At 32.6% G+C, this 16,783-nt stretch overlaps 1 protein-coding gene across 1 annotated transcript in view; it reads right to left on the bottom strand.

The window, feature by feature from the left end:
• LOC113232387 (lateral signaling target protein 2 homolog) overlaps positions 1–10,212 on the bottom strand; it is a 76,299-nt gene extending 66,087 nt beyond the window's left edge. The window contains exon 1 of the mRNA XM_026467087.1: positions 10,087–10,212. Within this exon, the coding sequence (XP_026322872.1) occupies positions 10,087–10,149 (63 nt within the window). The 5' untranslated portion in view covers positions 10,150–10,212. The remainder of the gene's footprint in view (positions 1–10,086) is intronic.
• Between the last annotated feature and the right edge of the window lie 6,571 nt (positions 10,213–16,783).

Here is a 16,783-nt window from a genome sequence, read left to right as displayed (position 1 = left end):
TATTGCAATAAAACGGCAATTTCATACTTTAACCCCTAATATTATGCGTTCGATGCTTTACACTCGCCGTGTGCTCGTTTTTGGTCCAATCCACGCGGTTCTGGTATCACTCGCTTTCCGATTACACGACTGTTTACGTAGGCCTTGTGCGTATTTTTTCTGTACAAACAACGCGACATCCAACACAAACAGTCGCCTAATTTCATTTCATTTAGTTGAGCTCTTTCATTTTTAACACATTTTTTTAAATGTTTTCCCTATCCTTTTCTATAATACGAAATACCACTTATACCGCTGTGTAATTATTATGTGACCATTATGTTTATATTTGTGACGCTACGAGTGATTTTTCGTGACTATATAGTAAAATATTACGCTTAGTTATGTCAATAACGTTTTAAATTGCAGAAATTTCGGTTTCTTTGATTCAGGATACCTAACCGAAAAAAAAGACTGGAACGTCAAAATAAATCATTACTGGCGTACATGTCTTACATTTACTGATATGTGGCAGTAAAGCTCCTGGGGAAAGAGTTCGTCCAAGGAAGTACTGAAACCAGACCTATTTCTGCCGCCAAGTAGTAATGTAAGCGTTACTGCGTTCGGGTTTTGAAGGGTAACAGTGCTGGCGTAATTACAAGCACATGAGACTTGTCAACTTATGTCTTAGGGTGGCAGGCGCAGTAGTAGAGTCGCTCAGATCTTTGCGATTTATAGCTCTGCGTGACACTGCAACTGCTATAGACAGGCGTGTCGCTTAACACCCGTTACTTGGTATGATAAAAGTCATTGTATAACATATTTGAATATAGTATAAAGAATATTTAATTCATACAAATTCCCTTGAATACCACTTTCACAGTGGACCGACACACTATATTTAACAAACTAAACTTCTCACACAAGTGATAACATATCGATGCGAAAACTTCTTACTTTGTTCTACCGTTACATGCTAGTTGCTTCAATATCAAGCGACGCAATGTCTTATGAATACGTTATTGAGAACCATAGTAAATTGCAGTGCACACTTTTTGCAAGGAGATCTACATCATAGACAACATGAATAATAAAAGTCGAAGAAATCATTTTTAAACATTTTTTTTCCAATAGTCATTGATAAGGCACTTGTATTTATCAGTAGTTTAACCACATAACAATATAAACTATCTATGCTGTGGTTTGTGTTCATTGTCAACGTACAATAGGGTTGAAAAATGCATTCTTCGCCAATTTTTTTGTGCAATTTTAAGATTGCCAAAAAAATTCAGGGTGCTACAAAAACATTTCCCGGTAACAAACCATTTAATAAAAAAAGTCTCATGATTTTAGTGAATATCATGACGTTTTATTGAATATCGTAGTAGTAATATGATATTCATTTATTTATTGTAAAATAACTATGTAATACAACAATGTAATACAACGATCGAAACAAAGAAACTTTCCTGTTTTCTAACAGAACCTGTACCTGCGTGTATATGCCAAACTAGGGCCACTTTTCCTTGAACATTCTTTTGCTACCAATATAAAACTACGTTCATTAGTATTAACGACTTTAATTATTTTTCTTCTAAAGTTGTAAGTCATTATCAGTATAATCAATCACCACCTGAATTAGATCGGACCTTTTCTTGCACCCAGTACAGGTATAGTAACCAAGATATTAAGATACGCAAATTAACGTGACATAATACTTTTTTTTAAGTATTCTACTTAACAAAGTAGGCAAGTGGTAACCGTCACCTAGAGACATGTGTTTAATGTCACAAATGCCTTTCTGGCAGTGGCACACAAGGGTTTTAAATTCCTATGCCTGTAGTTTCTTCTAGTTATAACATATATAACATCGCTTATAATAAGGAAAAAAAAACGGTATATAAAACGGCATAAACCTATTACCGATTTCTCTGTACACCGCGCAATATCATAATGTCAATAATAAACACAAAAAAGAGGGTAAGATATTTATCTTTCATATAACGCGTCGCATTCGGTACTTGCATGATTCGTTTTTTGTGAAAGTGTGATGAAACTATTACTTTCTGACATTAATATTATGCAATTATGTTTAATTTTTCAATAGTAGATTAATCTAGGAATATTTTCTAGTAACTTTAGTGTGAAATAAGTTATATTATTATACAGTCATATCCCTAATGAACTGTGATATACAAGTATACTTCTATTATTACAGTTGCGCACTTGTCTGCTTGACTGTACACTTTTATCTTATCGCGCCAGAATATGCATTCTGAGGTTTACTACGAATTTTGTGTAAATATGAAGCAAGTTAATTTGAGAGTTTTACGGATTGTCAATGATTTATATTATTATTACAGTAATTACGGTAAATTAAAGCAATTGTTGTATTTTCAATTTGTAACTTTGATTAAAATACGATGGTTGCGTTTGTTGCATAAACCTGTAATTGTATGTACTAATTATTAAAATAATATTAGTATATTATTAATATAAAAAGTATAATATTTAACCATATTCTACAATTAGAATTAAGTAGGATTATTGCACAAAACCTAATCAAGAATAAATTGCAATTAGCAATGTACATAAAAGCTAAAAAAACTTTTTTTTTATAAAAAGGCTTAAAATATATACTTAGTTTGAAACAAAATTCACTTCTCATACCTTACTTTTTTCAAAATGTGTACAAAATTTGCATTGTAGTAGGTACGTCTGTGTGTATCCATGCGTGCAATTATTGCTGAACTCCGAATTATTTGGCAGAACAACCGCTAAATTGGGAAAGTGGCGAAAAAGTGAAAGTGCGCGAACAAGAATAAACCACCCATCTGCACGTGAGACAAAGACGGAAGATGTGACGTCACAATCCAACAAGGAAACTGTATATGTTAAAAGGGGTTAATCACTTATTTTAAACTAATTTGAATGCAAAATACATATACATTAATAATATTGCAATTGAACATACGTACATTAATAATATTGTAATATTTAACGACCATCCTAATGGAATGAATGATTTGAATTTATATAATTATTTTAAATATTATTAAATACTATACATATGTTTTTTATTTATTTTGACGTCATTGCACACAAAACAGTAGAAATTGCGAATTTAATGGAATTAGGCATACCATACCAGTCAACTGGAAAGCTGAATACAAAAAAAATACAAGCAGTGCATGACATGACAAGCTAAAATTAAAAACAAATAGGTTCAAAGTTCATAGATAACTATGATACATAATTTACACCTTTCATATAAACATTCATACAATATACATGTATAACACATAATACATGACTAACTATTAAATGTAAAATAAATAAATAACAATGACAGACGATTGAGATGCAGATATGGAGACTACAATATGAGATTGCAGAGTAATTGCTTGAAGGTTAGCTTATTCAGAGCCTTTATATGTTGTAATAAGGCGACATCTGCAAAATGACGTCTATATTCAGGAGGTAGGTAAAGATTCTAAGAATGAAACTTTAATTGATAATTTTTGTATGCATAATTAGGAGAGAACGGTCATTCTCGGAGTAGTGAATTTCCATGGCAATTTTTATTATTTAAATATTCAAGTATATTATCATGTAATTATTCCATAATATTTCACGATACAATAGGTACTCGAATATTAAATAATATTGCACGTCAAAAACACGAATACGTAAATAATAAAAATTGCAATGGAAATTAGGTAGTGAACACTAGTAGAGTATTTATTTTGAGAGTTCATTTTCAAGTGATAAAAGCACTTTTGACCTATGATCACATACGGCTTTATTGTAGGTATGATATACCTTTCATAATATAGCTGTTCAACAATAAGTAAATAATGCAATTAGTCATCAGAAATCAGTGTTATCAGTGTCAATAGTGCTGCAAGGGCTGAACCCTGTAACGCAACCCACGCAAAACAGATGCTATGACGTCGATTCTACTAATAAAAAAATTACAATTATTCTGTACTCTACAATGCATGAAATATATTTTAATTAGCATCTTACGTCTTCCGCATCTACCAACAGCACCTGAATATCTATTAAATGTAGAACATTATATGCTTCTCTGAAAAAAAAACTGAAGCAACCTTATTTTGCACGGCAAACGGATCAGAAGCAGTAGAGCTCTTTGAAAGAGTTCGTCCAGGGAAGTACTGCCACCTGTGCACTGTAATGTGAGCATTACTGCATTCCGGTTTTGAAGGGTAAGAGTGCTGGTGAAACTACAGGCACATGGGACTTGTCAACTTATGTCTCAGGGTGACAGGCGCGGTGTCAGTGCCCCTCAGATCTTTGCGATTTAAAACTCCGGGTGGTACTGCAGCTGTTATGGACAAGTGTGTAGCTTACCATCAGGCGCACGACTTGTTTGTCCCGTCATTAAATGCAATAATACAAAGCAAGATACTGAATCTTCAATTGGATTTATGGAATTTCACACATTATGTGCACTTTGCATTATACTTTATCCTACTTTAAATTAAAACTTTTACATAAAACAATTATTATGTTTATCAATAACACATTGGGGTAATTAAGATAACACCATTTACGTAAAAGTATACTAGAAGATGATTCATTGATAAAACTTATTATTTTAAGATAAGGAAAATGTACATCTTATTGTGAATTTACATGGAGGAAACAGATTGAAAATTTGAGTCAATGTCTACGTCAATCAGCATTTGATAGTGTTCAAAGTTACAAATTCCAGCGAAAATGACACCGCGGTTCAAAAAAATAAATAACTCTATTTGGTTTTAATTGTATGACTAGAATACGCCCAATAAATCAAATCATTAGAAATAAATGACATTTTTCGGATATTGTACAATTATTGTATTTTTTGTCTTCATTAACGCAGTCACAGTAGTGATGTCGTCTACAGTGAAGCATTTTTTCTTATAATATTAACACCAATTTTCGCGGTTATTTGTGCGTCTTTCTAAAAAAGTTATTACTGTCGAAGAAAACACAATTTATGAATTTTAAAATAGTGATAAGTGTTTGCATGGAAGTATATATGGTGAGGAGTCATTAAAGTTTCAATAAATACTAATTTCAAGTTCCACCTGTAACAATGAAACATATATGTATATTTTTATTTTAAACAGTAAATATGCAATCTATTGGCATTTACTTTTGTAAAAGTAACAATTATGCTAAGGGTCATTATTATGGCTTGGTTGGTAATTGTGCACGTAAATAGGAATGTAAATATTGAGATTTGAAAGTGTGTCCTATCCGTCACAGCCATGGGTGGGACACACTGCTGAACGTTTTTTCTTTGAATAAATGTTTGTATTTTTATGGATTCGAGTTTTTATGATGTTTACTAGGTGTAACAGTTGCTTTAATTTCGGAGTTTAATATTGATGTGTTAAATTGGTACGATTGGTACACCATTTTGTGACAGGCGGGACAAGTTACATTTGAATACATAGAATTTTAAAAAATACACTGTTTATATGTAGATCCATCATTTGCAAGCAATTTTTTTATATTTCTTCTCATAATTAAGACATTATAACACATAAAAAAAGACAATCAAAAAGTAACAACATTTTTCCTGATGATTTTTAGCATCAGGAAATTCATGAAAAGTCTTTCTCCACTAGTTCTAACTATATATTCAACTTCAACTTTTGTGTCTATGGCTCCGTCGTTTTGCGCGACGATTTTGCCAATGTCAGGGTTGAAAGACATGTGTAGCGGTGGTGAGATAGATTGCCGGTTATTAAAATACTTCGGCGGTTTTTATTCACAATGACGGTTATATATATATTTTAATGACATTACAAAAATATAATTTGAGAGCTCATGTTATTTTCTTTCTTTTAGAAACATTGTAGGAAGTTTATTTAGCGGGAAATAAAAAATAAAATCGTTTAGTAAAACAAAGTTAGGCGTCGTTTTCGTTCAGTAACAAACTATTGACCGGTGTCAGCGTGGAAAATTATCAAGGTGGATGGGAAAAGAAATAAAATTGCGAAAGGATTTTACAAATTTATTAACGCATTTCACATACACGTATGTGATGTGCTTTGATTTCAGGTCGTCATATATCTATGAGTGCTTCAAGAAAAATAGTAGGATTACTTTATCAGTTCTTTAATTCTGTTTTTTTATGCTAAAATGTCTTGATAAGACAAATATTATAAAACATTTGCTTACTAGCGATGGATCTCATATTAACAGAGCAATTTTATTAATTCTGTGTATTCAATTGTAACTTGTCCCACCCATCACAAGTTAACATATTAATTTCCTTAAAATTTATCAAAGTTATTAATTAAGTGTATATATAAATTATAACTTTAACATTCAAGTTATCGCATATGAAAAACTTGCTGAACAAAATATTCATAATTTGTCTTGATCTTGGCAATGAAGCCATCAACTCAAACAGGCGGGTGTCGTGAGTGTCCCACCCGTCACACTTAGAAAATTAAAAGTTGTTAGTATAAATAATGTCATAAATTTATGTAAATAAATAGTCGCATTTGAATGGCCTGTCTGGTTTCATGATATTTTCATTTTAAGTCTAATTAAACAATGGTTAGGGAGAAATTACATAAAGTTCATGAAACAAGGAGTCAAAATGTCTCACCCGTCACTTTCGAAATTCAATAAAAATAAAATTCGATCAGTACATACCTACATATACACAAGTGTTTAATTAAGGTAATATTTTATAAATTGTACACACGCCAGCACATCAAGCTACACATTGACGTATCTTGTTCTGTTGCAATCGAGGCGATTTTGGAATAAAAATGTGTAGTCTGATGTGCCGTTGTCCATACATCAATATAAACACAGGAAGACAGTGCACATTGAAATTGAAGGACAGTTTGATATCGTAATTAAATACATTTTTTATTTGTTTATTCAGGGCCTGTGATACCTTTCATCGCTGTAATCAGGAATTGGACAATTGCAATCATACATAACTAATTAGAACTCAGAGTCAACAATATTATATGATTTAAACTCCTAAATGATTCTGGCATCAATTTTATTAATTTTAATCTCATCTGCCTGGTTTGCACATGCAGCTATCTTCGGCACCTCAATTAGTTGAGACCAATAGCAAATTGTTTGCGTCTGCCACATCTCTTAGACTGTCACTTAATTTCTTGCCTGTTGCCACGAAAATTGCACTTGCCCAAACTCTTCTTCTTCCAACTCTTGACTGTGCTGATGTCTATTATTTAGATTTAACCGAAGAACTGCTCAACAAGCTTGAACGTCTACAAAACTTATGCATCCGTTTCATTTAAGGTCTGAGGAAATTTGATCTTGTTTCCATTTACCTCAAGGAGCTGAAGTGGTTACCCATTAGACTTCGCCGGAATACACATATTCTTAATCTCCTTTATGGCATCTTATTCATTCCTCACACACCACCTTATCTTAAGGAGCGATTTGAATTCGCCCATCAATCCAACCCCCGACTTCTGCTCTCATCTTCCACTCTCCAATTTCAGATGAAATTGCATACCTCCCTGTGTTACGACAAGTCCTTTACTGTTCAGGCTATTTGTTTGTGGAACATTTTACCTTTGTTTATTTAACAAGTGAAATCATTGAATATATTCAAAAATATGGTAAAAGAACACTACCTAACTTTAGTGTGACGTGAACTGCTTAGGTATTTTAAGTTTTGAAATTATGTTTCAGAAATTTTATATTTATAGGTGTAAGAATATACAGTAGTTTACAATATTCATTATATATATATTGGTTTTATTATGTATAAATATATGTATATTTATACATAATAAAACCTATATAATATAAATATCGAGAAAATATATACTCGTATATCGAGTTCTTAGGTTTTCGCGATTGTTACACATAGGAAATGAAACTCAACCGTGACCATGGGACCTGTAAAGGGCCTGAAACGTCAGTTTGTTTGAAAAAACAAATATACGCGATTTAAATCGGAAAAATAGTTTCATTTCCTATATATGTATATTTGCATTTATTTATAAATTTTTATCTATCGATTAGTAATTCTTCATACACCGCCGTCTTTTTCCTGTGAATTATATAATTACTTCTATACAAAGGTTGTCTGGCAGAAATAGCTTAAAGCGATAAGACCGCCCATTGTACCAGTGCTTATTTTTAATTTAATTGTATTGTATTTGTTTCCTTTTTGGTATACAATAAAGAATTTTTGTATTGTATTCTATGTTTGCCCTAGAGTGTGTATAGATGTCTATGCCTATACATTTTTGACAGATCACATTGATGAATGCATCTTAAATTATGTAAATAATATTATCATTTTACAATACGAAGTGACGGAACAAACAAGCCGTGTGCCTGGTGTTAGGCAACACACCTGTCCATGCCAATGAGATCTTCAAATCACAAAGATCTGAGGGGCACTGCCACTGCGCCCGTCACCCTCAGACATAAGTTGACAAGCCCCAGCCCATGTGCCTTTAATTTCACCAGAACCCTTGCCCTTCAAAGCTGGACGCAGTAATGCACACTTTACTGCTTAGCGGCAGAAATAGATAAGGTGACTGTACTTCCCTGGACAAACTGTTTCACAACAAGCTTTACTGCTAATTTAGGAGATGCAGAGGTGTTTCATCTGCTTCACAGCAAAATCTACAATCTCCATTCATTTTTAGCTACAGAGCGAATATTTAGTCATTCAAGTCACAGTGCCGCATGAGAACCTGGGCATTATTGGGAGGTCATTCTCGCCTTGTAACAATCAGTACAGACATTGTGACAAAATGAAAAACAAAGAAAAGAAATTTTTTGTTAAATATTTCCATGGTGGAGAAGATTATGGTTAGGAAACAAAACTGAAAATAAGTTCCTTCACCAGTATTGTCATAAACTACAGCCTTAACCCTCTTCTCATTAAGGAGAATTGCTCAACTCCAATGTTTGGAAATGGATAATACAATAATTATGGTATCCTTATAATATTTCAGCAAGCATTGTAATGGTAAAATTATTAACCTAAATCAACCTGCTCTCATTTGGCAAAAAGAAAGCATTAAATTATTTTTTAATTATAATATAAATATATTAATTAAGGACGTCAAACCATGGACGAACAATTTATTTTTTCCGTCTCGATATTACAAGAACAGTGTCACAATTCATTGAAATCAAATTACATTTAGTTTTGTTACAGAACCAATAGCAACACAGTTTAAGACGCTGTTTAAAAGGAAAATGTTCCACAAACCGGTTTGACAGGCCATGGTGTACCAATATTTAAAATCTAGAGATTTGCATAGTTTATTTATAAACATGATCTAGAAGGTGAAAAGGACCACATTGGTTGAGCCTTTAAGACAATTCCCTTGGGCAATTTTTCGATAATCAATTATTTCTCATTTGTCATCAGGTTTAAAAAAAATGTTATTCATAAAAAAATCGGGTTGTTTCCATGCAATTTTTTTCTCTGACTTTATATGTAGTAATTTATATAAATGGATCTATACTTTGAAAATAATAATAATGTACCATAATTCACATTCATAAAAAAATGTAATACACTGAACGGAAAATCACAAATACGATTTCCATAAATTATCATAAACATTAAATAACTTTAAACATGTTTAAAAACTTAAATATCTAGTTTAATGAAATAGATAGACGACATTCCACATTAATGATAAATAAATAATTTATATTATAATTCAAATAGTGTCAGTGGATAAAAGACAATAAGGGTCTCGCCTGCATACTTTTAACAATAACAAAAACTCTGCGTACTCAAGGCAAACGAATGACGTAAGCCACTCTTACCTTACGAACTCTACACAGTATCTTGCATATCAAAGTGATTTAGGAATTCCTAGACTCGTTGTAATATTCTATAAAGACCAGGTAAACAGCCACTACAGGAAAATATTACGAGAAACATTGCAAATATTGTGCCTACAAAGACTGGTACATAAATACGCTGTTGAGGCTCTTAAATAAACACTTGCCTCCCCATAACAAACGCAAACGCTTAAATTGTCGAGGACACGCATAAACCGAAGGCAAAACGATTTGCAAAGGAAATTACAACACAAAGTTGTTTTGACATACCTTTGGTTTGTAGAACCATTTTCTGAGAGACTCCATTGGACCAGTTTTGTATAACAGCCGCATATGAGCAGATCACTGCACCATCACACACATCATAAAACGAGGATAGCACCAAAAATCACTAAAGCAGATGAGAACACAATACGTAATTCACCAATATTTACGTCAAACAACACAAACGGCAGACATGTTTCCACGATCGCATTCACTATTTTATGACCGAATGAAATGTGTGCGCATTGTGCACAACTTGTTCGCCTCGAATGAACGATTACGTTACGCTTATGCTATCAAATCGCAGATATATTCAGTTAAATGAAATGCGTTCGAATACACGTACTTGTACTGTTACTACCTATATGTAATAAATACAACAACTAATTTTATTGCACAGGGGTGGCTTATGAATACTCCAAGAATAGTGGTGCAAAAATATTAAAATATTATATATAAAATATTCAGTTAAATAACACACCACAAATGATGCACTTACAGTACGTATACATATAAACAAGATTATTATTATTATTGTATACATACGTAGCTATGAAATCTATTTTTCATTGTTTTAATCATTCATTTTATTTTTAATACTAAAAATAGAGAAAGCAGACAAAAACAACTCAATATTTAATATGATTTTGTTTGTGACATCCACTTTAAAAAAAAATTTGCATAACACTTTTTTACGTGTATCCGAGTCTATACTCGGATCATCGTCTATACGATGAATGAGTTGAATTATTGTTGGTTGGCGAAACTGTAAATTTTGTAAAAGAGAATGTAAAACATTTTTTCCCAAATAGTAGGTAAAAAAGTATTAGAAAATTATTTACTAAATTAATTTCAGTACAACAAAAAAATACAATCTATATCGAGTTCTTAGGAAATAAATTAAAAAATAAATAAATTCTTTGTTTTTTCAAATATACGGGATTTAAATCCGGAAAAATAGTTTCATTTCCTCGAAATTGAAAAAATTTCGGATAAATTGCAAATTATTCTCTGACATATTTGTTTCTGGATATAACTATCAGCTTTACAGAGTATTTTTTTAATAGGACTGTATGGGGAAATAATAACCAGTTATGATACAAGGAAGCTGTCAATATGAACCATTAAGTCTTTTTTTGTGAAAACAATTTTGTAAAGTTAGTAAATTTTTTGGTCAAGCGTGTGTACATGGACACATAAAAATTAATAAAACTGATCAATATTTTTTTACTGCTAATCGACTAAGTTTCATGAAGGGATCATTGTACGGGACGGAAAAAAAATTGGGACAGCAGTAGTTGGTCAAATTTCATAAAATATTTTTTCATACGAAATGAATAAAATTTACTATTTTTTTTTTCTTTAATGCTAATAGACTCGATTTATAATAAGGATAACTTCATTGTATCGAAAAAAAAATTGGGACAACAGAAATCAAATTTAATAAAAAAAATTGTTCAAATAAAATGAATAACATTTCTTTAAAATTGACTAATTTCTGCTGTCTTGGTTATTTTCTTCTAATACCATAAAATCATTTGTTGAAACCGAGTTCACGAGCATTCAAAAAGCATTTTTATTCATTTTGTATGCAACTCAATTTTAATAAAAATGTTGGTTGTGCCCTTTTTTCGTCCCGATGGCAGTAATGTCACATTACTGCTTGGAGGCAGAAATAGAAAATGGTGGAAATGCTTCCCTGGACAAACTCTTTTACAAGGAGCTCTACTTCTACTAAAGAAAGAAAATATTTGGTCTCATTTTCTTATGACCAATTATAAAGCAAATCTTAAAAGTAGGTATACATTATGTTTCAAAATGGCCTTCACTCAGCATAGCATGCTGATTTTGTGTAACACTTTTTGAATGAAGAACCTAAACTCACCTATACAAAATAAAGTTGGTAAATTCTACTACTCCTACGCAATATGAGTAGTTATAGTAAAAACAAAACACAATACATAATGGTTACCTATAACTGAATACGCGTTGTTTATGACATCGATATCGTTGACTAGTACGGGGCGCGTATTTTCTCATTGTGAGAATCGAATAAGTTTTGTCAAATAGGTGTATGTAACCGACTAGAATAACAGCATCATTATTTTTTGTGAAAAACAATAAGATTTACTTTTACAAAGAAAATGTTGTGCCTTGTCTTTGCAGGTAGGTATGGGTAGTTAAATACATACCTACTTCTAACGATATTGACCTCCTTCATCGTCATGTTACCTTTTTATCATCCTCTTTTCTGGTTCCTAGCCACTTAATTTTAAAATGTATTAAAGTAAAACTGATTCACAGTTTTTGAATTCTCATTTTCTTCACTATATTCTTACGATTGTTCAACACGTCGTCATTCCCTTCAAAATTCTTGAAACCAGAGAGCGTGACAATATAAAATTTTAAATCACCTTCGTTTCCTTACTGTTCAACTTCACGACGATTAAGTACTAAAAAAAAATGCGTTATGATAATTTTTTTATTGAGTGTTTTATAATTGTACCTTTTCTCATTTCATTTTATTATTCCTTATACCTTCTATTATGCCTTCCTTTTTCTCTTATAACATCGCTTTAAATAAACCTTGTGGACTGAGCCTTTATACATTCTCATTTCTGTAACTCTAGCCTATAACACATAAAGATGCCTAAAGTGTTGACATGCAGTGCTGGATTAAGCGATTTGAGTGCCCTAAGTATACTAATTGGGTACGTGATTCTCATTGTCGTTTTCAGCCTAAGGGTTCGTGCAGCGTGCCACCGATGTATGTCGAGTCGGTCGCGTCGACTCGCAATGACGAAATACAGTGCAGCATGCGGACGACTAGCGAAGTAACACTACCGGCGACCGATCGATAGCTTAATGAATTTTCGCATAATTATCGTACCTACAGGAAAAATGGATATAGTAGCAGAATTTTTTTGTTGAAAAATTCCGTTTTATGGAACCGTGCCGTAGGAAGGATAAGAAGGAGATTTAACATTCATCCAATCAATATTCTGCGGCGATTACGAACTGCATCAATTAAGGTTAATTATATATATATATATATATACCCAGATACCTATCTATATATAATTCTAATTATATATAGATAGGTATCTGGGTCCATTATTGTAATTTTATTTACTTATGTATAATAATCTAATAATAATAATGGGCATATTAATTGATCATCTAGTAGTAGTCGCAAGACTTGCGACGAAAGATTGCTGCAAGTCTCACGACCGATTACAATTTTAACGCCCTATTAGTTCAGACACTTTTTAGCGCGGACCCGACGTCCATATAATTGTAAGTCAATGTTTTCTAGTTTAAATTTGTGTTTCCAATACTTAGTCATCGAGAGCTATTGCAATAGCTGCCAACTCAAGAGAAAAATGGAAATTACCAAAAAAAAACGGCGGTTAATGGAAACGACAAGGCCCAGACCCGACACGGTGTAAGGTGAATCAGCCTTTACTCTGTTTCAATTGGAAAAGGTATTCTACATATATTATACATTCTTTATTGCACAAAGAAAAGGCACTTATAACACATGTTACAAAGGACTAATACAAACGTGATCTCTAGAAGAGATGTCTTCCAGCTAACCCATCCATCCATCCATCCATCGGTGACCTTACCGTGCGTCTGACTCCGTCGTTAGCGATAACTTGTCACTGTAACTCGTGTCAGAGGCACTGGTCCATAGTAAAAATGTTTATTCCTGTTCGATATGAGACAGTCTACACGGGTATAATGCAATAACATTCACACCCTGTAATATCATCAAACCATTTTTTTCATCTATACGTCCCACTGCTAGGCATGGGTTTCCTTTCAGGCGGCTTCGGACTGGTCCAATGGCACATCACACGTCTTCTGAGGGTTATGAGCCTTCTTATGAGATATCATCACCACGTTTTCCTTCACCGAAATACTCATGGTAAAATTCAAATAAAATTTCGCACATAAACTCCGAGACTTGAGAGAGATTCAAACCCACGGTCTCTGCTTGAGAGGCGGTAGGTCAAACCTACCTAACTAGGCTACCACGGCTTTTTCCTGCTTAATTAATGCTATAATAAAAAATGGTTACCCTAAATCATCAATTTTTTCACAAAATTGGATTTGCAATTTTCAAACAGAGCCGTTTACCTTTCATCTGAAGACAAAAGCAACAGTAATTAAGGGTTTCCTTGGACATTTTGTTTAACTTTAATTCTATAATAAAATTTTGGCTATGACTTTTAAAAAGATGACACAAATTAAATTTAAAAAAGGTAAGTTATAAAAAAATGTTACGACCTTTGTTATGACAAATGATATATAAAGAAGAAGAATGTGGCCAATATTTGAAGGCAAATTTTAACCGACTTAAAAAAAGGAGGAGTTTTATAATATCACTGTTTTTTTTTGGTGTATGTGACGCGATTGCTCCGACAATTGTGAACCGATTTTGATGATTCATTTTTGTTGGAAAGGGCGTACTTTTGTAGTTTACTACTTTTAAGGGTAGCAAATTAGGGAATGAATCCAGTTTATTGGTTTACACCCATTTTCCGTTAACCGATTTCAATAAAACTCGGTAAATAGATGTAGTTTCACCTTTGAGGTCTTTTTTTAATAAAAAAGTAATAAATTAAATTTAAAATTTTTTAATTAATATCATTTTTCAATATTCACTAAATTATATGCGTGAAACTAGTGACCGAGTAGCATATACGCCAGCTAAAACTATAGTATAAAGTAATCTGCTACAGGATGCAGGTCACTTGGTAACCCTCAGGTTATAATTAGTCCGTCACAGTTGTATAATCCTGAACAGTTTTATAATTGAAAAGTAAACTGAACGTTTTTTTTGAGGGATTACATGGAGGCTAGCGGAGCTTTAATTCTTGAAACTTAAATATCTAAGATAGATTACTTGTTCATAACCTTTCATCCAAAAGTAGAGAATTTACCTTTCTTCTAAGAGTAAGCAGATTGACATTTGCAGTACTGCAGTAAAGATACAATCTTGTAGCTTTTTACACCACACACGGGAGAATATAGGTGGTTAAATTCAAAATTGTAGTTACAACTACTGAATAGAAACTCCAAGCCGCTGTGACCTCGACCTACGGTCTTAGTTCCACCCATTAATTATTATTTCTATACAATATCTCAAATTACTCCTCCTCCGATTGATTAGAAGCTACCCCTGGAGATCATTAACGATACAGAGTCACAGATATAAATTTGTCTAGCTAGATGTCTCCTATAACAAATTGAAAATTGGAAAGGCGCTACCTAAAACAAAAAAAATGGAGTGAAAAGTGATATACACAGCAAATAGTAATCGAAAACAAATAAGCTCAATGTTAAGGATTTACGTAGGCTTACATAATCTTCATGTACATACAATTCATATTTCAAGGTATCTTTGTAACGCATTACATTTCGTACCTATTGCTTACTTTTTGTTTTATAATAAGTACTCGTACTTTCACCCTGCAGTTTTATTCATCAAATTATAGTAACTGTAACCCTATGACCTCCTGATGAGATCCCTTCATTAACACGTGAAAAATATCTTTTCCATGCAAAATCTACGTGACTAAAGCAAATGCAACTGCGGCTTTTTTCTGTCTTGTGATGAACAACTTTCACTACGTGAAATTAGAGACAGCTCCGTCTGTTTAATATTTGTTATAATATTTTGCACATTAAATATTGTCAACACGGACTATTACTTTTGTGCAAAGTATTTTATGCCCTAATGAATTTGTCATGTAAACATATCATTGCAGGCGATTGTAATAATTTGCGAGATTAATTTTCACGCTATACATTTTTATTAATGTTATCTACATAATTTATAATACCAGTAAAACAAGGGGTACCCTATTCATTCCTCTCTATATCCATGTTCACCATTCATTGATGGTCGTACGTCATCCGATCGTCTAAGGTAATTAGTTTATTACTCCTACATGCAATTATAAATGGTAATTAGAGGGTATACTTTACTTAATTTCCTTAGTGTATGTAGGATATTTATTAACATAATAAGCTGGGACCACATAAACTCCAACAAAATTAACTGAAACTATTATAAGGACAAATTGGAACCAAAGACTGAATAAGGCACCCGTTTAGTCGTTTTAGGGTGTACAAAATGAACACAAAATGCATGCGCTTACAATAAAATGTATTGTGTCCTCTCATTTGTGTCAAATCTTGTGTTAGAGTCGCAAAGTATTATAATTGTAGTTATATAATGTGATTTAAACCTATGAACGACACTGCAACTGTTTTGTATAGGCGTATCACATGCCACCAGACGTACGAGATCTTGGTCCCGTCACTTGGTATCATAAAAAAATATTTAGGGTGAGGCCAGACGAGCGTAATTTCATGAGTTGTGTGTCAAGTTTTTGATGTTTCATCTCGTTGCTTAATGTAGTACTTAAGTTTTTCATAACAATAAATGAACCATCATTACAATACTTTAATTACTTTTTGGTAAATTTAATGCAGCGACGCCATTGAGTATATAACCAGAAATAGAGACGAAATGTCATTTAAATTGTTTGAAAATTATTCTGCCCAATTCATTACGGTGACAACTGTGCTCCGATTGGCCGAATTCGAAACAATTCACAGGTGTCAAATCGACCAGTTTAACTTGAGCTTTGCTATAATGGACGAAAATATAAAAGTTACATATTTAATA

Source organism: Hyposmocoma kahamanoa, unplaced genomic scaffold (assembly GCF_003589595.1).
Source record: "Hyposmocoma kahamanoa isolate Upper Pololo Valley unplaced genomic scaffold, ASM358959v1 76, whole genome shotgun sequence".
Classification (NCBI taxonomy): Eukaryota; Metazoa; Arthropoda; class Insecta; order Lepidoptera; family Cosmopterigidae; genus Hyposmocoma; species Hyposmocoma kahamanoa.
The sequence above is the reverse complement of the archived record's forward strand: the minus strand, read 5'-3'. Positions and strand labels throughout refer to the sequence as shown.